Consider the following 25,946-nt stretch of genomic DNA (forward strand, 5'->3'; position numbering starts at 1 on the left):
ACCAAATCATGCTTCCAAAATTTAACGCTCAGCAAAACTTGTAGATTAAAGAAAAAGAAAACATCCAAACCTGTCTCAAAAGTCACTGGTGATAATCTCGTGGATTCTTCACAGTAACTTGCAAACAGGTTTGTTGACCGCCGGATGACGCTCATTGCACGGTGCTCATGATCCAGTGGCGAGCGTTATTATCCACTCCCAGCAGAAGGACACTTCGGTGACGTCACCTCGAGCGAGAAGGAAGCGGAGCGCTCGCTGGAAGCTGTCACACACAGTAGTTGTGGCGAAAGCAGGAGAAACCTTTTCCGCACGCGCGCGCCCAACTGTTGCGCTACACGGACAACTACGGCAGAAAAAACAACGTTATAATTATCTGACAGCAACTTCCTCACACTCTACGGGGAATTATTCGCTCGTGTTTCTGCAATGGCTGATACACAAAGCAACGAGCAATCCTCGTCTGACGTTGCAAATCGATTTGCCCGTAAAGGTGCTTTGAGGCAGAAAAACGTCCATGAAGTGAAAAACCATAAATTCACCGCGAGGTTTTTCAAGCAGCCGACTTTCTGCAGTCATTGCACTGACTTCATTTGGTGAGTAGATCATTTCACACATGATTAACGTTAGTGCAGTAGCAGTGTAAGTTTAAAGATACTGTAGATCTTGCTACTGGCCTGTTAACCAGACGTACACATAAAAACATACACTACTAGTTCAAGCATTTAAGAAACGCAATGCTTACAGTTAAGCTGTTTTGATAATACACATACATAAACACGTTTAGTTTATTTCACTGTCATAAAGAACTCTGCTTCACACCTGTCACACGCTTTGATTTTCTTTCATAATGTCTTTTTTTTTCGTTGGACAAAGCTAATGTTAAAGTTTTTAAGTTTAAAGTTTTAAAATGTTCCAGTAATCGTCATTCTTCAGCGTTTACTGGTGTTGCCATGATTTGGGCGTGATCAGTTTGTCCAGGCTCACAGTGGGGCATTCAGCTGCTCAGTCAAGACACTGCCATACTTGTTGATAGTTTAAGAATGTAGTAACTTGTAAAAGTTCAAATATAAGTGCTCAGATATGAGTCAATAAATGTATAGACAAATTCGTGGAAACAGCTTATAAATTGCAATATTACAGCAGTTTATTTATTAACATGCAGACGTGTCCCCTTTAATGATTCAATTTATGACTCCCTGTAAAAGTGATTGAAAAAAAAATCCCCTTTTATTGCTTCCTACATGTGTGTCGTGACAAATCAAACATTAGATATTGTAGCTGTCAGTGTACATTTTAATTAAGGGATTGCTTGTTCAGTGGAAGGCAACTGATAGCTAAAAGCCCATTAAAGGATTTAGAGAGGCAGACCTCTAATGCATTGTTTCTCTCTTCTCTTCATCAGGGGGTTTGGAAAGCAAGGATTTCAGTGCCAAGGTAAGCAACTATTGAGGGATGGGCATGTTCCGCTAATTCTCTGAATAGTCACTCTTGAACCCATATATACATATGAAGAAGTTGCTTTATGTCTCGTTTCAAATTAAGACATTATCTACAACCAAATTTCTTTCCACACACCATTAGCTGAGTTTAATGCAACAGAACAAGCAAATGTTCAGAATGAAAGAGAGTTGCTGTATCTGATTATTGAACTCAGCAGAGATGGAGTGAGCTGTAGTGTGTCACATAAACATTGCTTGGCTGGCCTTGAGCTAAATAACTTTGACTTAAAGAAAGAAACCCAATAGCTTTGGTATCTCAGTGAAAAGTCTCTCACATAAAGGGATGGTTCTTGAAGAAAACCATCTCTGGAAACGGCTTCAATGAACTACACATTTTTAAAAAAGCTAGTTAATTTAAATTTAACGTTACTTTTTTGATTGAAATGTGTAGTTTTCCCCCCAGATTTCACAATGACTACAAGCACATAATTGATCCTGTTATCAGAATTAATTTTGCTGTCTGTAAAACTAAATACACAACAATAATACATGCATTTACACAGCTATTACAGTGAATTACAGCAGGTTTTTGTATATTCATTTGTCCTTGAGTAACTCTGTGAAAGTGTGCTTTACACAATGCATAATTAAATTTTTAAAGAATTTACACATTGGTCTTGACATCTGTCTCTAGCATACTATTTTAAGTCCAGTTGTAGTGATTTTAATGTGTGCATACTGAGCCATGTTTTTCAATTGGAACTAAGTACTAAGAGTCATGTTCAGTAATACAATCACAAGTAGCCACTGATCAGTCAAGTTACCAAAGGTGCAAACAGTATTAATTTAAAATGTATGATATAAAAAAGGAACCTGTGGTGGACAAAGCTTTACAGATGGTTAGCCACATTTTCATCTTTGCAAACTGAATTTGAGCATGGATTAAAACATTTAATACTGGTATACCAAAGTAAATACAAAATTATTGACTACTTAAAATAAAAAATATAAGTATTAAACATTCACATGCTGTTTTTCCACAATATAAGGAAAATGGTAATACACAAAAAATACATAATGTTAAACAAATACAAAAGCTTTATTGTAAAACACAACATGATGTAATAATGTAAGGGCGTCACGTTGACACAGTGGGTAGCATTATAGCCTCACAGCAAGAAGCTCACTGGTTGGAGCCCCAACTGTGTCAGATGGCATTTCTGTGTGGAGTTTGCATGCTCTCCCCGTGTTCACGTAGATTTGCTCTGGGTGCTCCGGTTTCCCCCACAGTCCAAAGACATGCGCTATAGGTGAATTGAATAAGCTAAATTGGTCATAGTGTATGTGCGTGAATGCAAGAGTGTATGGGTGTTTCCCAGTCTTGGTTTGCGGCTGGAAAGGCATTCGCTGCATAAAAGATATGCTGGATAAGTTGGTGCATTCCACTGGGACGATCCCTGATTAATAAAGGGAATAAGCCAAAATGAAAATGAATGAATGAATGAAATAATGTAAAAAAAAATAATTTACACTATAAGATAAAACTAAATCCTGATGTACAAACCAATTAGAAAGAAAGAAATGACCGCCTTTAAGGAAAAGCCATCAAACACAAGCTGACCCACAGTTTTAATATTCAATAATTGATCACTGTAGCATATTTATTGTGATATTGTACTTTTCACTGTGCATTTCTGCTAAAAATAAGATGTTGTCGAACACAAGGAAATCAATGCAATTTTTGAAAAGTAATTATTTAGAAACGGAATATTATTACGTAACTCCAGTTACCTGTAATGCATTACCCCCAACACTGGTAAGATGTTCCGGGGACATTTGCATCTGTATATGTAGCTATTTTGTTCATTAGTTGGACCAACAAAAGCTCAAATGGAAACAAGGCCTCAGTATGTCCAGCCTAACACCGTGTACTGCTATGTGATGCAGCAAGATAGCCTGAGTGACTATATACCGCTGCTTTCAGTAGACTGGCAATAATTGTCACATATATTATTATTTAAACTCACATTGGTAACATTTAACTCTGAATATAGCACACAATCTGTACCTGAGGGGATATTTGTCATAGTAGTATTAGGACAAAAAGTTGTTTTGTCATGGAAAAAAATACCCTTCATTGTGTGTTGCGGCATCGCAATGCATGTAGTTAGGACAGGGTGTTATTGGGTGTTCATTTGACTAGTAAAATTTTGATCAGCCCAACACATTTCCACAATTGTTTTATTCTGATGTGGTAGGACTGTTAAAGCAAAGGTTTACTATAGTTTCTTTGCTCCTCGTTTCTTTGAATTCTATTGTACCTTAAGAATGCAAGGACAAATAATGAGTAGGTTTCAAAGGAGCTATTAGCAAAGTACATGCATTTTCCATGTGGAAGCTAAGTTGTTTTGGATAAAAAAAACACTAAACAAATTTTTGAATAACAGCCAGTGTTTTAAACTCTCTCCTTACCTTAGCCCAATTCACAATGGTAAGCGGTTTTCTAATTTGACAGGTAGGATTTTTGCAGGAAATATGAGCTTGCCATTGTTTGTCTTTGCGTCATTGTCTCTTCATAAATACAGAAGGATTTCCAGCTACTAGGCTATTTTGCAGTTGGTCAGAACAAAATGTCACTCATAATTTTAGATGAGATTTTGTGAAAATTCTAGTTTGGCCGAACTTTTAAGAAATAAGAGCTTTGATTTCATAGTATAATATTCACATTGTTGTGGACTTAAACAATGCAAATTTTTCTTTCACATTGTTGACTTAAACCCACACATATTTCTTAAAACGTTCAAGGATTCATTCAGTCCTTCCAATGCACAACCTATGTGAATATGATAATTCTGAAAATAAAGGCAAGTGCATGTTTCAAACAGAGATAGCGACGAATAGACAAAACTTAAGGACTGAAGTTTGTTAAGGTCTAGATCAGATATACGGCAGATCGGAAGTGCGATTTTGCACATTAAATTAGCAGTATATTTTCACGTTATTGTGATGGTTGGGTTTAGACTTGGGGTGGGGGTAGGCATTAAAAAATAAAATTTATTGGGTTATTTAATATATAGCATAAATATAACTGGGTACAACTACTGTTTTTACATTACTGTGACGGTTGAGGTTTGGGTAGATGTTAATTAAACACAATAAATCCGATTTTTATAAATAATTTATTATTTTATAAATAATATAAATTATTCTCGTTAACTTCCGGCCACAACCATATCCGATCTACCAACAACTCTGAAGTTTTAAATGATTAACTAAAAATGAAAATCTACTACCTCAAGTGGTCAAAACGTTAAAAGTTTCTTTCTTCTGTTGAATACAAAAAAGATGTTTTGAAGAAAGCTAAAAATCTGCCACCATTGACATCCATAGTAGGAAAAAATACTATAGAAGTCAATAATTACAGGCTTACAAACTTTCTTTACAATATTGTGTTCAATAGAAGAAAGAAACGAAAACAAAACAAAAGTTTGAAACAAGTAAAGGGAGATTAAATTATGATGGAATTGTCATTTTGAGTCAGCTATCCCTCTAATATAGGGGCAGTTCAGTTTAGAAAAGCTGATGATGCTTGGAAATGATACTGAAGTAAGTAGAACACACCAATACAAAGAAGTTTTGCTGCGATTCGGTTGACCTTTATTGTCCTTTCTCCTTCCCTTATATCCTGGGATTGCTGGGACTAAGCTGCAAAAAGCAGGAGATAAGGATGCACAAATAATAAATGAGAACCACCCATTGTGGACCCTTCTGCTTGAGATTTAAATCATTGACACTTTTCTTATGACAAAAAAAGTATCTGTTGGGTTAAAGAAGTCCTGATGGATGACCATGTTATGCGTGTCCTCACGACAGGAGAGAAGAGAGGAAGCATTATGGGGCTGTTTACACCTGATCCCTTTTTTTTTGGATTTCTGAAAACGGGTTCATTGTTGCATTTAACCACATAAATAGGTCTCTGCTGAACAGATGTAACTCTGTTTAGTGAAAATTTCTGTTTAGTAATAAAATCTGATAATAAGCTGATACAGCATTCTGTTTAGTGTAAAAATGGATACTTTTTACTTGAAGTGTGCCCTCAAACACGTACTTTTTACTTTTCTTGAGTACAGTACTTCAACTTCAAGTCTTTTTAAACATCTGTTTCTGTGCTTGTACTTCTACTTGAGCAAAGGATGTGTGTTCTTTCTTAATTTCTGCAAAAATGTGAAGCATTTAAATAAGGCTGCACGTTATTGGAAAAATAATGATTGCAATATTTTGTTATTTTGCGATATCTGTAGTGTTATGAATACAATTTCACAAGAAGACTTATCTCTTTTTGAAAATAATTCATAATGTCAAATCAAATCATATTGATTGTGATGATTCTGCAGTGGGAATGCATCTCCATAAAATCTCAAACAGTCTTTACAGTTTTTGGGGTCCCTCGACACATTTTCGATGTGGTCTTTGCCATTTGCAGTGCATTTCTCTATTTGCATGTGTTGTGAGTATTTTCATGCATGACAATCTGTAAATACAATCAAGAAAAAGATACAATTGAAATAGGGTTATCGTTTCCCGAGTCTAACAGTATTTAAGTACAGTAACTGAATAATATTAGTAATAATAATTAAATAAAATTAATCATAGTTAAGGTCACAAATGCTACAGTTTCATATATCTGAATGCTTTTAAAACATGCAAATGATAAATTAAAATACAAACTCAACATTTCATATGTCCTGCGATGTTACTATTGCTAATGATCACACTGCGATATTGATGCTGAAACGATATATTGTGCAGCCCTATATTAAAAAAAAATAAATAAATGGGTATACTGTAACATACTCTCTCAAAAAACAAAACAAAGTGCCCATGTAAACAAACAAATCATTATATTTTTCTATTAATACCCTTATGTTTTCAAAGATAGGCTACAGGTTCTTGCTACATGTCTGTTGTTAATGCTGCTATCTGATATTAATTTAACAATTGAATTGAATAATTTCACAGTCAAAAAAAAAAAAAAAATGAAACTGTCATCTGTAAAATTTACATATGTAGCTTCAACAGCCAGATGCCTTTATACCTGTCCACTTTTGTCTGAAATGCATCGCAGAGCAGCTCCTGTGACCAGATTTTTATCAGTTTTGAATGGTTTTCAGAGGGCATTTATATCCAGATAGCAAAAATAACACAGGAAATTAGGGCTGCCCAATATATCTTTTTAGCATCGATATCGCAATGTGATCATTCTCAATAATTACATCGCACAAAATGCAGTGTTGAGTAAGTCTATGCATTATAATATTATATATTATAAGTTATCATGTTAATGTTAGGTTTTTCCAATATTGTGCAGTCCTGCATGAAATCACCAGCTGTAAACAGCCCCATAGTGAACATTACATGAACAAAATCAACAGAAAGCCCCAATCATGATTTGAAATGTAAAAGTCTACCGATTTTAATCGTATCTACTTTGATTTGAGTTTTGCTCAACTGATTATGACCCAGATAAATAATGTGTTTGAGGTCATGCAAATGATAAGGATAAGAATGAGATTACCATGAGTGTATTACTTTGCTCTTGACACAGTCAGCCGATCAGCACCCTAGCTGCTAGTCGCTTGATAACTCTGCTGCATTGTTTGAAGACAGTTTTAGATCTTCTACCAGAAATAACTTCCTTAAACAAGAGCTACCAATACTGCAGGACTTTTTGGCATCACATTATATTGTTTGGCTCGAAAATCTACAATGTTTAGTTTATTAATAATGGTATTAGCATCCGATATCTAACACTGGAATTTAAAGGGCACATATTTTACCCCTTTTTCAAAATTTAAAATAAGTATTTTGTGTCTCCAGAAAGTGTCTGTAAATTTTCAGCTCAAAATTCCCATCAGATTATTTATTTTACCTTTTTAAATCTGTGATATTTGAGCTGTTAGGACATAGTAGCTGTTTTTCCTGTACTTTTAATGCAAATGAGCTGGTTCTCCCTTTCCCAACGTTTTCACTTGTGTCATAGACTCATTGAGATCGCTTTGATGGGTGTTGCTATCACCTGCTGCGTCTCATGTAGACAAACAGTACAGTGACAGACAAGAATGAAGCAGATCTCTTTTACTACAGTAAGAACTTTCCCAACGTTTTATTTGATGTATTTGTTGTGAAGTTAATTCATGCCTTTCTGCAACGATGAGTCAAACAATATTGTTATAAAGTTTGCACACACTCACATGCACGTTTAGCTTTGCGCTGTTTTGCAAGGCAAATGTGACAGGATACACGTTAATAAACACTGCTGTATGGGCATCTATTATGTAAATAATAAACCTGATTTAATGTCCACAAACCAGGATTGAAATGTCTTCTTTTATTATTGTACTGATACTGGCAGTGGTGATGAACTACATTTTACAATTTTACTTTCTTTACTTTATTATGCACTGAATTAAAATCGTTTAAACTTGTAAAACTCATTCTCAATGTGCAGCTGATCACAGAGAGCTGAACAAGTCTTTTACTCCCAGTTTCTATGCACAAGTCCTTTCTTGGGGATATGATTATTTACGTTTCTATGGAGACATGTTAATAAGCGGCTGTCAATCAACTCAGTGGGCAAAAAAACCTGCACTCCTACGTCACATTGTGGTGGGCCTCAGAATCGCAGGGATTTGGATCCTACTGGCGCAATAAGGCACAAGACTTGTTTGCTCTGATGTGTTGCTATTTTCAGACTAACGCAACCTTAATTTTTACTGTTTTCCGCCATGTTGTTTAAAAAACAAATTGGATTGAGGGAGGCTCATTCTTTATTCTCTCTGCATATGGTCTGTTTAACTGTTTTCTCGCTAGTAAAGTGTTTAGTTTTTCCACTTACAAAGTCCACTGTGTAAATTGCAGATGCGCCATGGCGCGACACAACTGACTCCTAAAAGGAATGGGAAATGAGAGTCTGATTGGTTTATTCTTCAAACACACCCATAACTTAAGAGAATAAGCACAACCCTGTTAGACCATGCACCGTTGCGCAGAGCATATTTTTCCGTTCTTAAAAATAGCAAAAGTAGATTCAGACATGCCCTTAATACTTTTGCGCCCTGCGCTTTGCACTTTGCACCTAGATCGTTAAAATAGAACAATTATTTTCAGGAAATTAAAAAAAAAAGCTTATTTTGTTTCTATCACTCCAATTTGACGGTGGACACAATATACTTACACACAGTTCTGTCCAAACAGCTTCCAAAAGTTCATTTTAATCATATTTGCCCTTTGACACAGACAAAGTAAAACTTGCATGTGTCTGTTGTAGATGCATTTAAAGAGAGATGGAGAGAATGTGAGCTGCTCATTCAAGGAAAGTTTTGTGAAGACATAACACTATGACAAATGCATTTTCCATTCTGCTTGCAGGGCATCACTTGCCATTGCTTCAGTATTAATAGTACTGCAGATTATACAGATTGTGAACTGTCTCTGTACATATAAACCATACTCTTTTGTTTTTAAGAAGACCTATGAGCAGTTCCTGCAACTTAAAAGAAAATAAAGCTTTAATAAAAACCAAACTGAGCAAAAGGACTGTCAAATTTCTGAATTAGCTTTTGAGTGAAAAGATAACTGAATGGAGTTGGACCTCTGTGTTTTTATCATGATTTTCCACGTTAAAACATGACTTTGATTTCAGTGCTAAACCCAGGTCAAAGAAATTTTGAGTTGAAACTTTGACTCATAACATGAGTGGAAGTGGAAAATGATTTGTTCCAGCTTTCCACTTACTAGTGGTATGCCATTGTCATCAGACTCTCTCACTCTTTCACTCTCTCTCTTTTGTCTCTCATTTATTTCCTTACTGAAGTTAGTTTTGAATAATGAGTGTCAGGATAAACATTCATCAAAGTACTGTAAATGTGTGCAATGAATCAGGTCTATGTTTTATCAATTGGATAAACAATTTATACTTTCTTCCATATGTCTGGTTTTGGTCTTCTCTCAGAGGGAGACCCTACTTGGGCTCTCTTCAAAGTAAACAAAAAAGTTTAATTCCAGAAGTTTAAATGTCATTTGGGAAATACTAGATCAGTTGCTGTAATGATTATTGCAGGGTGAAAAGCAAACAAGGAAACATCTTGTATTCTTGTGGAAGTATGTTATGAATGTGGCAAATTCTTTTTGGAAATGGAATTGAGATATTCACGCAGGTCACAGTATAAATAGTTACACAATATTTTTGGCACATCTGGATTACATGTGTAATGAGTGTAAACAACAATAATGTCGTTAAAAAAATAGTTCACATACTGTAGACACAAATAGGTTTTCTAAATGATTACGTTTACACACATATTACATATATCAGGACAGTAGTGTGTGCTGTCACCTAGTTAGTAAAATGTTTTTGAAGTTATTTACTGTATATGATGCACCTCTGATTCACACTTTAATGAAGAAGTGTTAACAGATTTCTGAGCAGCAAGAGCACTACTGTGTACTCTGGCATTACTGCTACTGCATGTTGCCTTTGACAAGTACTGCAAATGTCTACAGTACATACTTAACACATACTAGGCACGTGCATGTCAGTCACATTATATATATATATATATATATATATATATATATATATATATATATATATATATATATATATATATATATATATATATTTATATATATATATAGGCACGTGCATGTCAGTCACATCATATATATATATATATATATATATATATATATATATATATATATATATATATATATATATATATATATATATATATATATATATATATATACATACATACAAATAATTACACAAGTAGTTATTAAAAATTGTTAACTTTTTCAGTAAGTCACATAAAATTAGAAAGTTATTATTTAACTTTCTAATTTCATGTGATTCACTGTGATTCAAAAAGTATTTTTAGTAAATCGCCTTCTTTTCAGATCGTTAGTCATCAAACTCTTGGCTTGATAAACACTGCAGGTGTCATGATGGTCACAGATATGGAGGTGTACCTAATTTCACCAAGCTGAGTGCTTGCAAAACAAAAGCCCTGCTCACAGATAACAGAATGTCTGAGTGGGATTTTCAGAATGTTCACAAACTTAAGAAGCAAAAATAAAAAACTTGCATACACTAAAAAAATATTATATCACTAGAAAGTGAAGACAATAATTCCTTTCATGGCACTTTTCTTGTAATCAAAATGTGTATTGATCTTCACCTGAATTTAGTCATATTGAGATATTATCGGTTTACAGACTTGGGAGAGGAATCGAAAGCACAAACATTTTAGTTTATTTTAATCACTGGAACTTTACTCATCAATTTTGATTTCAGTTGTAATCCTACATTGCAATTATATAATACTCTAAACAACATTTTAGCGATGCTGTATAAACATACAGTGTGCAGCATTCCCTCTCCCTGTCTGAACAACTGTGATTTTAATTTAGAGATAGCATGCTCTTGGTATTTATAACACATTGTGAGCATAGCAATTTATATATAATTGTTAAGGGCTGAACGATAAATCAACATAAAATTACATTTGCAATTTAACAAAAGGTACAATACAATTGTCTAGCACATTATGTGAGGAAAGTACGGCAATGTGATCAAAAGTAAATCTTCAAAAATCAGAGCGCACTCTTACGAGTCGTACAGAACAACCAAATATTCCCTGTAGAAACCCGGGAAATACGCACTATGTACTCAATCACTTACACAATCAACAGCATAGTATATGTATGGTGTGTTGTCCCAAGTGAAACACAATTGGTTTTGTATCAAGCAGAAATTGAAACCGTTTCCCAGAAGACGATTGCCAAACTAGTGAAATAAATGTCCAAACTACTAAGTAGAGTGTGTGAAATGTCCATCATTACACACTTATTTTTATCGGTTGATTAAGTGCATCATCCCAGTATTTAAAGTGTATTTGTTATTATAGTAGTTTTCAGTGTGAACACAGTACTTACACTATTTATACTTCAAAACTGCATAGAATAGTGCATAATTATGTGATTTGATACAGACAGTATAGAAAGTATAGCGTAAGATAAACGGAAGATTTAACTGCTTTCATTTGATTCAGTGAGATTAATAAACAGATGACTACTACAACACGGATTTGAGTTTTTCTTATTATAATGTTTCACATAATAGTAATATGTAATGACGCAACGTTTTCGTCACTGCTTATTGGAATGCTGTTATGAAATGTGATGTTTTATTCTTTGTAAGAAGACAGCATTTCATAGGACTTGATTTAAACTTTTGACTGACTATATTAAGAAAGTTTTAAATAAAATCCTCATATGTGGCATTTACTTATGCTTTCAGTTTTAAAAATGAGCAATGTTTACATTACATTTTTCATAGGACTTTTACAGTGTAGATTGTGTCAAAGCAGCTTCACATAGAAGATTACGGTAAATTGAAACGGTGTCAGTTCAGTTTTCAAGAGTTTGTGCTCAACCTCTCATTTGTAAACAGTGTGTCAGATCATACGTGATTATGCGGCCACATATACATCATTACATTAACATTTACATTTAGTCATTTAGCTGACGCTTTTATCCAAAGCGACTTACAAATGAGGACAAGGAAGCAATTTACACAACTATAAGAGCAACAATGAATAAGTGTTGTAGGCAAGTTTCAGGTGTGTAAAGTCTTAGAAGGAAAGCAATTGTATTTTTATTTTTTATTTTTTTTAGTTGGTGGAAGAGTCAGAGAGGGAATTGCATATTAGTAAGGAAAGTGGAGACTAAATAGTTAAGTTTTTAATCGCTTTTTTAAGACTTTTTGAAGAGTGACTCAACCGTTCTGATGCAGTTAGGGAGTTCATTCCACCAACTGGGCAGATTGAGGGCGAGCGTTCAGGAAAACGTTTTCTTCCCTCTTTGGGATGGAACCACAAGGTCACGTTCATTCACAGAACGCAAGTTTCTGAAGGGCCTATAAATCTGCAGAAGTGAGAGCAGATAAGAAGGGGCACAGCCAGAAATCGCTTTGTAAGCAAACATCAGTGCTTTGAATTTGATGCGAGCAGCAACTGGCAGCCAGTGCAAACGAATGAGTAGCGGAGTGACATGTGCTCTTTTAGATTCATTAAAGACCACTCGTGCAGCTGCATTCTGAAGCATCTGAAGAGGTTTGATAGAGTTAGCTGGGAGCCCGGCTAGTAGAGAGTTGCAATAGTCCAGTCTGGAAAGAACAAGAGCTTGAACAAGGAGTTGAGCTGCATGTTCAGATAGGAAAGGTCATATCTTTAAGACAGAAATGACATTTATGTGAATTATACCTTATAAATACAGTGACACTTTTAGTGCCATTTGGAGGTGTCCATGTTACTGAGCAACGTATAAAACAATTTAAAGACTTGTGCGTTTGCCTTTATGCTTCTCTAATGACCTTGTACATATAATTGGCTAAATTAAAATCGTGTGTAGGGTCAGCCCTAGTAGACAATGTTCATTTCTACCAAAAATGCCTAAAATACTGGTTTATCTTACCACAGTATACATTTCAACTGTGTGATGGTCATTGATAATACTTGAAGACTTCTGGACATTGATAATATAGGGCTTTCTTGAGGACTTCATAACATAAGGCTTCCTAGTTCTTAAAGGACTAGACTTTCCTTGGATGCTGTTTTTGTACAAAAATCATAATTACAATCACCTGTTGACATCACCTGTTTCAAGTCACACCATTATTTAAACAATTTACCTAATTACTAGCCTTCTATTCCAACCTTTTTTGGAATGTGTTGCTGGTCTGAATAACAGGAAAGGATGTATTTTTACACATGAAATGAAGTTGACCAAACAAAACATGAAATATTTTGTGTTCATATTGTCTGCAATGAAGTTATGTCAGGGGTTATTCTGCAAACTAAACTTCCTGGATGTACTTTATACCTTACTTATCGTTTGTTTGCTTTTGATTAATAAACAGCTGCTTTTATAATTTGTACCACCTCGTGAAACAACTATTTTAGGCCTACTGTTGTATGTATGTTAATTTTGTTAGGACATTGCCAATCTGATGACCATGCTCTCTCTCTTGTAATGAAGGTAGCATTAGATTGGTTTGGCGTTTAATCTTGCTTTTCAATCTAGCACATTAAACTTTGAAAATGAGTCATATAATTTGAACAATGGCATTTAGAAGTGAAGATTTTCTGCACGTCCAATTGCTTCCTCCCAGTTAATCCCAAGCAAAGTTTTAGTATGGTGTCTTCTGTCTCATGACTAACTCTGATATCTGATTCAGTCTGATCTCTGCCATAATCTTTGCATTCTTTTCCCACAACATACTGTTTTGCAAAAAAGAATAATAGAAAGAAGATACCACTTTTATATTGCGACACACTGAGAGTGAAACTAAAAGACACTATATTAAAGGCTTAAAAACTATATTAAAGTATAAAAGTATATGTTAGAGTTGTATTGCTCTTAATAATCTCTGCAGGTCCACAGCCTGGGTCATTGTTAGAGCACTTTAATGTAATGTGGATTTTTTTTAAGCTGTAATCCAACAGTCATGCATGAGGTGAGCTGTCCCAGGCTTTTAATGCTAAATCTATATTGTTCCTTTTAGCATTAGTAAACTTTTTGGTTCATTTGCATAAAACAAACTCTTAAGATAAATATTGTGACAGCAGCTATGTGGAATATTTCTGTGTAATTTGTGGCAACATTTCAGAGAAATGTGGATTCTAAGAAGCTCGGTGGTTAGTTGTTTGTTCAAGCTAAAACAATAGCCGCATTTCCACTATCGCGCCTAAAGCGAGCGAGCCAGGGCGAGCCAAGGCCAGTGGCGTTTCCACTGTCACTTCCGGGGCCAAAGCGGGGCTTTCTTGGGGCCAGCAGCCGGCCTTTTTCGGCCCGCCGAATACCTTGGGCCAAAGAGGGCCAGCCGGGGCTTCGGGGCGGAGTGAAAGGAGAGGCGGGCACAGTTTTCCGATCGCACACGAGTACATGCGCCAAACACATAAACAAATAAATAAATAAATAAATAAGGGAAAGAAAACATTTGGAACAAATTATAGGCTGGGGTCTTTTTTGCATATGATCGCCCTTATGTTTCTCTTTTAAATGTAAGGTTGTTGCATAAAATGATAGTTTTTATAAGTGACTTTTCTTTGCTGCATCTCTTTAATGTTTCAATAACGCATAATAATCTTTACACCATATTAAAGACACAGCAGACAGAAAAGGTTTTCAAGAGGTTTTGTCAAGTTTAATAAGTGTGTTTTTGCGCGTTTAGATGCCTGTGTGTATGTGTGAGACAGAGGAAAAGAGCGCTCCATTCATAGCTCTGTTGATGCCGCGCGGCTTTTTTCTTTTATTTTTATTGTTTTAATTTATTTCGGAGGTAATACACTATATGAATACAACAGAAAGACATTAAACTTTACAAATTTCATGTCCACTTTTGTAGGCTCAAAACAATATTGTCATATCTAGATAAAATAGCCCTATATTGAAATAATTTAAAGAATTACAAATATCAGATACAATAAAATCACATTAAATAAATAAACCAATATAAAACTAACAAAAGCTATATAGCTATAACAATTAGGTACTATATCAAACTGTTTCAAATTTATATTTAACTGTCATTTTTCAAAAGCCTCTTTGAAAAAAAGATTTTAGATATTTTCTAAAATAAATAAATAAATAAATAAATAAACACCGGAAAATGTTTTAAATATTATTTATAAAGTATTTTGATGCGATGAAATTAATCAAATCATGCAAACAGAGCATTTTCGGGGTGAGTGAAAGCAGAAATAGGCAACCTTTTTTCTGTCTGCAGCCGCGCAGCACTTTTTAGACGGGGAAAACTGCAAATTCAAAATGTGTTCTGTGTCCTCAAACAAGTGTGTATGTTTTTATATAACGTGGTAAAAATAAAAAAGGAAATTTTAAATACATAAAGAGCTTTATTAGTGCATAGCTGCTGAGCGCAACAAAATATAGGCCTAGGCTATATTTTATTACGTGCTGCTCTTATGTGCTGAAACACTGAACACTTTCCTTTACTTAAGATATAATAAGCAACATCTTTAAATAAAGGGAATCACCTATTAAGTGTCATAAAGCCTATAGGGACAAAAATCCTGTTTCAGTACTCTCCGAGCATTTGGGATGAATGTTGGACAGATTCTGTCTAGAGGATGTTATAAAATACATTTTATATCGAGTTATTAACGGAGAATTTTATGCCAGTCGGTCGGCGAGTAAATGAATATGATGAATGAAAACACACAGGCATGTGCGTATAGACATGCGTTGTACTGCTGTACAGTAATGTGTCATTTGTTTGTTTTGGTTGTCCTAATTTTAATAGTTTCGTGATGATGTGATGATGTGCTTTATCTGCATGATTCTCGCTGAAGTGGGCGGTTTGAGTGACGTTTGATTCGGGGGATGTTCTGGGGGCGGGGTTTGCGTTACGCGCTGCGAGCTACTAGCCCCACAGTGGAAACGCGACATGATTTCCGCCTCACTGCTCAACCTCCCGGGCGATTGGCCCGGCCTGGCCCGATATAAGCCCTGGCTCGCACTGGCCTGATAGTGGAAATGCGGCTAATGAGCTTTTTAGAATATGGAATTCATAAGGGTAGATCTTCTATCTGTCTACTTTGAAAGTAAAACTGCAGTATAACTTGTCGAGCATATGTTTTACATGTTGATGCCCTTCCCACTGCAACCCATCACTGGGAAACACCCATACACTCATTCACACACATACACTACGGACAATTTAACTTTCCCAGTTTACTTATAGCGCATGTCTTTGGAATTGTGGGGAAAACCGGAGCACCCTGAGAAAACCCACAGAGAGAACATTCTCCACACAGAAATGCCATCTGACCTAGCTGAAGCTCGAACCAGCAACCTTTTTGCTGGGAGGCGACAGCGCTACCTAAGGCTGGGCAATTTGGCCTGAAATTAAAATCTTGATTAATTGAGATTAATATTTTGACTCAATTACGATTAATGAATGATTATTTTATTTATTTATTTTATTCTGTGTGTCGTCATGACCTGTAGTAAAATGTTTTGTGAGATCAGCTTCGCTGTCAGCCTCAGTGAGGGATATGCAACCGTGTAAAACTTGCGCCAGATCATACGCTGCGCTCAACGCAGAAGTGTAAACAGAGCGGGGTCACTTGACTCAACATGCGATAGGGAAAGTAATTGAAAAAATTGACCTGTAAAAATTAGATCGATTATAGGTTCTGAATGTCAATTTTCGATTACTTTTTTGATTAATCATCCAGCCCAAGCTCTACCCACTGTGCCACATAGTTGCCCAATTTAGATTTCAGTAAAGATATAAATAAATGCCATAAATTGTTATGTATTAAGTGTCTGTGCCACAATAAAGTGTTGGTGCTGGAAGTGTCATGTGGGAAGAGTTTGACAGTGTTAAAATGAATACAGTAGTTCATCTAATAATAAAAATATTTTCAAATCATTTTAAACCTGCTTGCCTTTATTTTATTTTCCTCTCCAAAGAACATACAAAGGAGCTGTTTATTACTCATGTTCTTTGGCTCTAATATAAAAGGACACTGGAGCAGAAGTTAAATGAACCATAAGAAAGACCACACAGATCTTTATCAAACAAACAAAAAAACTTAAGTTATTCTCAAGTTACCTGAAATCCTACTAAAACGGAGGGTATACAGCTTTTTATGTGCTTTATTTTGCAATTCAGAAGTAAGCTGTTTTCTGCAAATAAGTCTTCTGTTTCATTAGCTGCTATAAACTGTAGTCAAATGAATTGAGTCACTAGTGTATTTAGGATTCTGATATATGATTAAAATATTATAGCGACAACAAACAGTTTGAGTTGTACAATAAACTAACAATGTTCTACAGATATTTGTGTTTTATAGTTTGAATTGTATTTCCATCATGTCAAATTAAATTTAATATGTAGGTCCACATTAAAGGTACAGTAGGTAGGATTGACACCAAGTAATTGAACTAGGTATTGCAGTCCAAATTCAAAATATTGGAGATGGATTTTTTTTTCACCCTGACCCTCCTCTTGATGACTTGGTGCACATGCAGGTTGTCAGATTGATAAGACAAACGAGAGCGAGCAAGCCTGATGATGAAGCCAATATTTAAATTTGTAATATCAATATTATTTGCTATTTAATAAACACCTTGAAGATTTTTATGAGTCTTAGACCCAATGTCAATTCTATTTTTGTACCCCTTCCCCTTCCTCTTGGACCGTCCTCGGTTTACCCCTAAGAAATCATGTCATCGCGATCTTTTGCTTCATATGAGATCGACAATCGCGACTGCTGTAGTTATTCCAGTTGCGCTATTTTTTTGGTATTTATTTTTGGGAATTCACTGAAGGCATATATCCTGTTATCATTACAATATAATGTGGCATTAAGATCGTAACTGTACTGTGCATTTACACCATGACCATATTCATCTATGGTAACACATGAAAACAACATTAACATTATAACAGACACTGTAAAAGGTCATTCCCAGCAATTACACTTTTCTGACAGGGGATTTGCGTGTGATCGAGTGACAGAATGTTGTGGGACTGCTGTACAAGAGTTGTTATTAGGGATTATAGATAGCGAAATTTTGCGGAGGTTTTTTTTGTATTTTTTTTTTAAGCATGACGGTAAAACATGAACGCCATTATGAATGTAATAAAACATTTGCTTTTTTGTTGTAAAAATTCATAATAATGACAAAAATACTAATTTGTGTGTCTATACGTACTGTCGTTTGCAGCCATGCTGCTGTTGTAGATGGTGTATTCTGGGACATTTTTCTACCCCTTGGTTTTGAGTGTGGTCCTGAAAAATCTCAGTTTTGAGGGCTATTTTACCGTATATTCTTAGCCCTATGTCTTCTTGCTAAAGACAATTGGGACACCCCTGCCCCTAACGATCAAAATGAGGGGTAGGGGTAAGAGCTAAAAGGGAACAATAGGGATTGGGCCTTGATCAGCATCCTTTTTCCGAGGCTGTCCTCTAGAGGTCGAATTTTCAGCTGTGCCCGGATATATAGTGGCAGCCTTCAAGACTGAAATGAAATACAATGTGTTTTCCACCAAGGCAACTTGCAGGAGCACATTTTCAAATGAGTTTTTCAGATAAAACAAAGTCTGTTCCTTTAGCATGATTCTTAAATATCTGCTAACATACTCTATTTTTATACATTTGAAAAGTCATAAACGCACATCACCTTTAATTTATAGTTAAATAAGTTGGTATATTTTACCATTCATACCACTGATGGCTGCAGAGTTGTTTTGTTTCTGCATATCTTTTACCCAATCATGTCTAATGAGAGCTTAAAGGGCTTGTGCCTTTGGGATGATGCATGTTCTGTATGCGGAATCCAGCAGTCATCACTCTCCTACTCCTAAAATGCTCCTCTCTTTTTCAGCTGAGCTCCCCAAATGATAAATCATCAAGACTGACACACCATCACATTTCAGTCTTTGATATGGACATTTCACTCTAATGGATACTCTCTTTTGTGTGCGGATAAAAAGAATAAACTGTGCTTAAAAGATCAGTGGATTATGTGATTATCCCAAAAAGAGCTTTTGTCATGAAGTTCATAAGCTGTATATTATTCTGAAAGACATTCACAAAATGTCATTATCATTAAACTGCACTCAGCACTAGATGCAATTTGCAATATTACATTTTTCATTTGCAGCTAGTCAGATAGATTGAGGGGAAACAAAAACATTGCACAGTGCATCCAATTTTTTAAATGTGAGAGAAAAATATTAGTGGCGTGTCGATGATTTAGAAATCTAATGATAAGAAATTTGATATTTGGTTTGCTTCTGGGAACAATGTTGATCTCAAAGGTCAACATACATACAAAAACTAGTAGTAGCTAAACAAAATCACAAAATCTTTTATGCAAGTTATGGATTTAACTGAATGGAGTCATTGTGTGGGTCCCTTTTAGTTGAAATAAGTTACATTTCCTGGAGCAGTTTCATGATTTTTTCTTTATTTTAATTTATTAAAAGCTATACTGTATATTTGAATAGCTGATATTTATTTCTAACTAGTCTGCTCTATAGAATTATGTGTATAGAATATTTATTTTTCAGATAAAGCCATTATATGAAGTCAATAAAGATGAGCAAAATTATTGCTATTGTTAAGAAAATTATTATTATTATTATTTATAATTGCTGGTTACATGCAACAAACCCTGTCCCATAGCAAATGGATACCATGATTTAGGAATTAAACTTTGGCATTGGTGCAGAGAGGTCTCTGAAGAGGCCTTAAATTATTCAAATGTCTTACATTTCAAAAAACTAAATTTTAGGCCTTAAAATGTCTTAAATTTGTGGAAATATTGACGTGTAGGTCGTGAAACATTTTAAACAGCTCTTAATTTCCCTTTGTTTATGTAAAGCTACTGAATTGATCCAACTCACACCCAATCACCAACAGTCAACAACACATCTCAATAAAACTTTTAGCAAATCTTTATTTATAACTATTATAACAGTCTGTTGTGCATAAATTTAGCTTATTACAGTTTTTTTTTTAGCTGAAAAAAATGTGCATGTATACCATTAGGGTCTGCTTTATTCAACACATTTAAATTATATGGCTAAAATAACTAATAAATAGAATTTGTTTCTTGATTGGGCATGGAATTGTTCTTTTTCTTTTTTTTTCTTTTTTTTTTTTGCTGGGGCATTAAAATCCTTATAATGAGCTGAAATTTGTGAATTTCTAAAATTTCATTCTTGATGGTCTTAAAAAGGTCTTAAAAAGTCAGTATTTTTGTTCTAGTATTAATGTAAAATTACATTCATGTGTCCAATCTATACGTATTTTGTTAAGTGACTGGGGACACTGAGACAAGGTTGAGGGATGTCTTTAAGGAATGATGCCACTGTTTCCCAAATCTAATGCCAAATGCTGTTGAGAAACGGAATACACCAAATTAAAGTAAGCCAATACATAATTATCAGTGTTGAGCTGATTGAAAAATTCAACTGTTGTGTTTTGAAAACATTCATTCATTCATTCATTCATTCATTCATTCATTCATTCATTCATTTTCCTCCGGCTTAGTCTCTATTTCAGAAGAATGAACCACCAACTATTCTAGCATATGTTTTATTAGAGCTACAGTAAGCGATTTGCCCTAAAAACAAAATCTTGATTAATTGAACATTTTAACTCTATTCTGATTAACAAACAATTATGTTGTTTATCTATTTAACAAGTTTTGTGCAGTAATTATGCTCATATTACAAGTGAGAGATTTTTGAATGAAGGTTGCGTTAGTTGAATTAAAGGAAACACACACTATCTGCTATCTATGATTATTTATTGAACATCAATGTTGAACAACTGAAATGAAAACACACATTGCCAACAGTCACTTTTTTTCTTATAAAAAAGGGAAAATAAATAACTTGCACTTTTGGAAGCAAAATTTATTATTTTCAGTGTTAATTTTCAATATTAAAAGTACAAAATAAGCAGTATCTCTACTAAATAATATAACTCTTGTATATCCTGTAAATAATATTTTAAACAGCACATTTTTTTAATCTTCTGTAAACAAATACTTTATGTAATTAATAATTTTATTGTAATGGAAAAAATATGCCGTCTCTGGCGCAGCTTCTAATCCAATGTAGTGCAAACGTGTGACATGTAGTTAAATTTTTTGAGAGGTACCCGTGCGTTCAATGCAGAAGTTTAAAGTAGCCCTAACAGAGCGGGGTGTCACGTAACTCCACACTTGGTAGAGAAAGTGCTTATAAAAAAATTGACCTGAAAAAATCGATCGATTGTAGGTTCTGAATGTCACTTTCGACTAATTGCCCAGCCTTATGTTTTATGCAGCAGATGCCCTTCCATCTGCAACCCAGTACTGGGAAACACCCATACACTCTCACGTACACACACAGCCATAAACTACAGGCACTTAGTTCATCCAATTAAACTGTAGCGCAACGTCTTTGAACTGTTGGGGAAACTGGAGCACCTGGAGGAAACCCAGGCGAACATGGGGAGAACATACAAACTCGTACAGGAATGCCAACTGACCTAGCTGGGACTAGAACCAGCGACCTTCTTGCTGTGAGGCAACAGTGCTAACCATCATGCCACCCTTTTTGGAGACATGAATAATTAAAAATGAAACAATATAGTTATGTATGAAAATTGTTATATTAATGTGATGCATATCTGTAAGATTAAATAAAAAGATTTTAATATTGTCATTGTAGTACCAATATACCAATAGTTAGGCTATCATTATTATACTGTAATATTTTACTAACAAATCTTTTGTTGAATATTATTGCTCATTTGTTTTCAGTCCCTTTTGTGTTTCCCCAGTAAAACCTGACATTTATTTGGTTGCAATAGTGATGATGGAACACATACGAACTCAGCGCTCAGTATCTGAAGCACTTTTGGTCACATTTGGTTCTACGTTAGAACACTGGAGGTGAACATCATCAGCACTACTGTATATACAGTAAAAACTCTGTATGAAATCATTGTAATGTCTGCAGCGGCTTTATAGGCATTCATTTTTTCTGCACTGGGAATATAAGAGAGCTATGGATTAGCAGTCCAGATATTCACATTGGTACCATTGAGTTATCCAGTGAGGAAGTGATGCTTAGATGCGAGTGTGAATCGGGGGGTTGGGAGTTTCAGGGAAAGCCGTATTATGAACATACAGATCAAGCAAAGCTCTGCATTAGTGCATATCACCATTGCATGTGACTGTGCGAACGCATTAGCCGTGTAATGCATCCTCTCTAAATTACTGCACAGCCTGACCATAATTGCATAGTTTTGTTTGGGTAATATTATTTCATGGATTCTTGTCTTTTAGAGGAGAGAGAGTGGTGGTTGGTGGGTTTTCGATGGCAGAGAACGACATGATAGTAATTCAATAAATGGAGAGATGAAGGCTTTTGGCTTCCTCTTAAAGCTGATCATCAAAGCTAATGAGCTTGTGCACTTCCGGTGAACTGCAACATTATATCTAGTGTTGACATCTCTTTGCACCATCATTTAAATCACCATCTTTCTCTCTCCTTCTCTCTTTCCCTCTGGCCCTCTTTACACCTGACGTAATGATGTGTTTTACTTGATCTGATCACTAGTGTTCATGCAAAACACATTACCACTGTATTGATTTAAACCTTTCAGAGCTGTTTACAACTAATAAAGTGTCTGATTTAGACACAGAGCCTGAACTATGAAAACTAAAAACAATTTCCCCTTTGTTTGGTTTAGTTTGTTCGGTTGTTGGTTTAGTAACAGACCATAACAAGTTATGATGTACTAAGGACTTTCTGACACTATTTGTTGTGGTACATATGTGCGAGTAGCATAGAATGGCAAGGGAGGTGAGATGTGTGAGTTGCAAAGTATGGTGTGGGCGCCTAGACACATGTGCAAGTAATTAAAAATGTCCCAACTATTTTAAAAGCCAACATCTGGGCACATTTCCCTGCTTGAGAATTTGTCGGGTCTTTTACTGACACTGAATGTACAGTAGACTAGGCATAGGATGATTATCGGTTTTAAGGTTTACAGGGGTTTGTAAAAGTCAAGCATTTAAAACCACAAAATATTTCTATTATACCATTCCTACTGATAAACCCTATATGTAAGTTTATTTTTAATAATAATTTTTTTAAGGTTTTTTTTTTCACAACTTTTATTTCGTTTTTCACATCCTCATCTAAAGCTACTGGTCAGCCCACGATTCACACATTTGCGAAACACTTACATCATCAATACTAGTACTAATACACCAACATCCAAGCATGCATTTAGACTTGAACAGTGCAGTGGCTTAGCTCATGAACCTTTCCCAAACCCATCCCCCTTTTTTATGCAACTTCATTTCCTGTCTACATACTGCCTTGAGCAAAAACACCAACAATAAATCTTACAAAACAACAATTAGAAGGGTAAACAGAGTCTGAAAGGTTATTAGTTTGTCAACCTTTGACTAGATCTAGAGGTTGTTCAAACATTTTTTTTGTTGGATTAGTTTTGTAGTGTAAAAGCTCATACAACTGAATGCATCATGATGACCAACTACTCACCTACTGATCTAGCATGTAATTATTATTGTGGGATGTGTTAGGGCTGCCCGATTTGGTGAAAAAAATGTAATTGTGATTTATATGATCAAAATTGCAATTTGCGATTTAAAATGTGATTTACTATAATTTCATAAAGAAACTGCAGGTTTGATGTGGTGGTTTTAACAGCAACAAAGACCAAGCATAATCACAAAGTACGCTACACTATGCTTCTGTTTATTTAATACCATTTTTTTTCTAATAAAGTTGTCAGCTGTCATGACAAATTAAGAAAATTACTACAGTATTTTTGAATTCATTCATTAATTCATTTATTCATTCATTAATTTTCTTTTCGGCTTAGTCCCTTTATTAATCTGGGGTCACTACAGTAGAATGAACTGCCAACTTATCCAGCATATGTTTTCTTATACTCAGCGTATGTCCTTCCTGCCGCAACCTATTACTGGGAAACAACCACACACACTCATTCACGCACATACACTACGGCCAATTTAGCTTACTCAATTCACTTGTACTGCATTTCTTTGGACTTGTGGGGGCAACCAAAGCAGGCCGAGGAAACTCACGCGAATGCGGGGAGAACATGTCAATTCCAAACAGAAATGCGAACTGACCCAGCCGAAGCTAGAACCAGCGACCTTCTTGCTGTAAATCTTTAATTCAGTTGAATAAATTTTATTTAAAATCCTACATTTAGACATATAAAACCTTTAAAACCTTTATATTTAGATTGTCACACTTTTCATATTGATTTCATGACATTCACGGTGCATTGACAATGCTTTCCATACTCAATTTTAGATTTTACTTAAAGAATTCTTGTATTAAATTGTATAATTTATAAATCCATTTAGAATTATATATTGTTTGTAATACACTTTTTTCCTTCAACACAGTCAGATATTTGAACTTTAATTTTACCTGCTTAAAGAAAACACACTTTTTGAATGTTTCAAACAAAATTTAAGTGCATGCTCAAAACAACATGAGCATTTATAGCAAATTAATACGTGTAAACATTATCCTGCTTGCTTTTTGAGCGTTGGCGAGTGAGTTCATAAACACCTGTGATTGGTTATTGTGTTCCCGCACTAAACAGAAAGTGCTGTGATTGGCTCTAACGGTCAGCACGGCTCTGGTTTTATTCATATGAGTGACATAGATACAGGTAAACAGTCGAGGTTAGTTTATAATGTGCAGTTATCACAGCTGATCTATGATAGACGCGGTGGAGAAAACCCGTGCTGCAGAGTAACATTTTCGTGTGTTTATCCACAAGAATTGCTGTAACATCTGAGAGAGAGGAAACGTTAACCCATGCAAGCAGGTCACAGGTCCACACACACACAGACAGAAGCAATTTTAGTTTAAAATCAATTAATCATTTAGGCCTAGGATGTGTTGTGTGGAAACACACCAAATTAAATCAATTCACAATTAACAAAATATTATGCTCAAAATTGTGGATGCCTTCTGCCAAAGGTGATATTGTGTATAATTAAATCTGCATGCAGATGATCATCTGGGATGTTTTTTTATTAGGACTGGAATGACAGGCGTAAATCAATTAAAAAAAAATTGCATTATCTGGGAACATGCCGATGTGTTGTGCTGCTAACAATAATTGTAAATTATAAGCATGTAACTTAGAACTTCAACATGACAAGATGACATTATACACATTTGAATTGTTATGCTTAATTGTTCACACAACACATTACTACAAGCCATATTTTGTGTTAATATTGGTGCACTGTTTCTATACCAGCTTTTTAATATATGTAAAGGAATATAGTTTAACAATATTGCACAAAGCAATTGTTAATTAACAAAACCTAAAATAATTTAAACACTACTAGGTCGCTGTCAAAAGCATTGAACATTAACTCAGTTTTGTCGAATGCTTTGAGTTTTGTGTGTTTTGTGTGTGGTGGTGTGTTCCCTTGCAAACATGAAAAGGTAAAATATTGTGAAATTGAACAGTCTGTTACAGCTAGAAAAACACATGCTGAAGAATCACACTATTCATTTCAGACGAGATTTGAAATTTCATTATGTGAATTCATTAGGTCATTAGTCTGGTGTCTATTGCAGACTAATGAAGTAATGAATCTCAGTATGGCAGACCTTACTTTTGATCTCACTGCAGCTTTTTCACAGAGGTGTGTCTGATTATAAGGCTAAGCTGGCCATGTTCTCAGATACCACCTTCTGTTTGATGATCTTGAATATGGTGCCTTTGCTGAATCTTTACGTAAAAGTATTTTACTGTATTTTTGCCATGCCTATGTTATATCAACGCCTCACTCAATTACTGAATTTTGAAGTTTTAT

The 25,946-nt window shown here is 35.0% G+C and overlaps 1 protein-coding gene across 4 annotated transcripts in view; it reads left to right on the forward strand.

Moving 5' to 3' along the window:
• Nucleotides 1-267: 267 nt before the first annotated feature.
• Nucleotides 268-25,946, forward strand: part of prkcaa (protein kinase C, alpha, a) — a 177,822-nt gene continuing 152,143 nt past the window's right edge. For all 4 annotated transcript variants that reach the window (XR_012407342.1, XR_012407341.1, XM_021476862.3 and 1 more), the window contains 2 exon segments: nt 268-593; nt 1,403-1,434. Coding sequence is in view for 2 of the 4 variants with exons in the window: in XM_021476862.3 (XP_021332537.1) it covers nt 427-593; nt 1,403-1,434 (199 nt within the window). In the remaining 2 variants the exon portion in view is untranslated.

Source organism: Danio rerio, chromosome 6 (genome assembly GCF_049306965.1).
Source record: "Danio rerio strain Tuebingen ecotype United States chromosome 6, GRCz12tu, whole genome shotgun sequence".
NCBI classification, from domain to species: domain Eukaryota; kingdom Metazoa; phylum Chordata; class Actinopteri; order Cypriniformes; family Danionidae; genus Danio; species Danio rerio.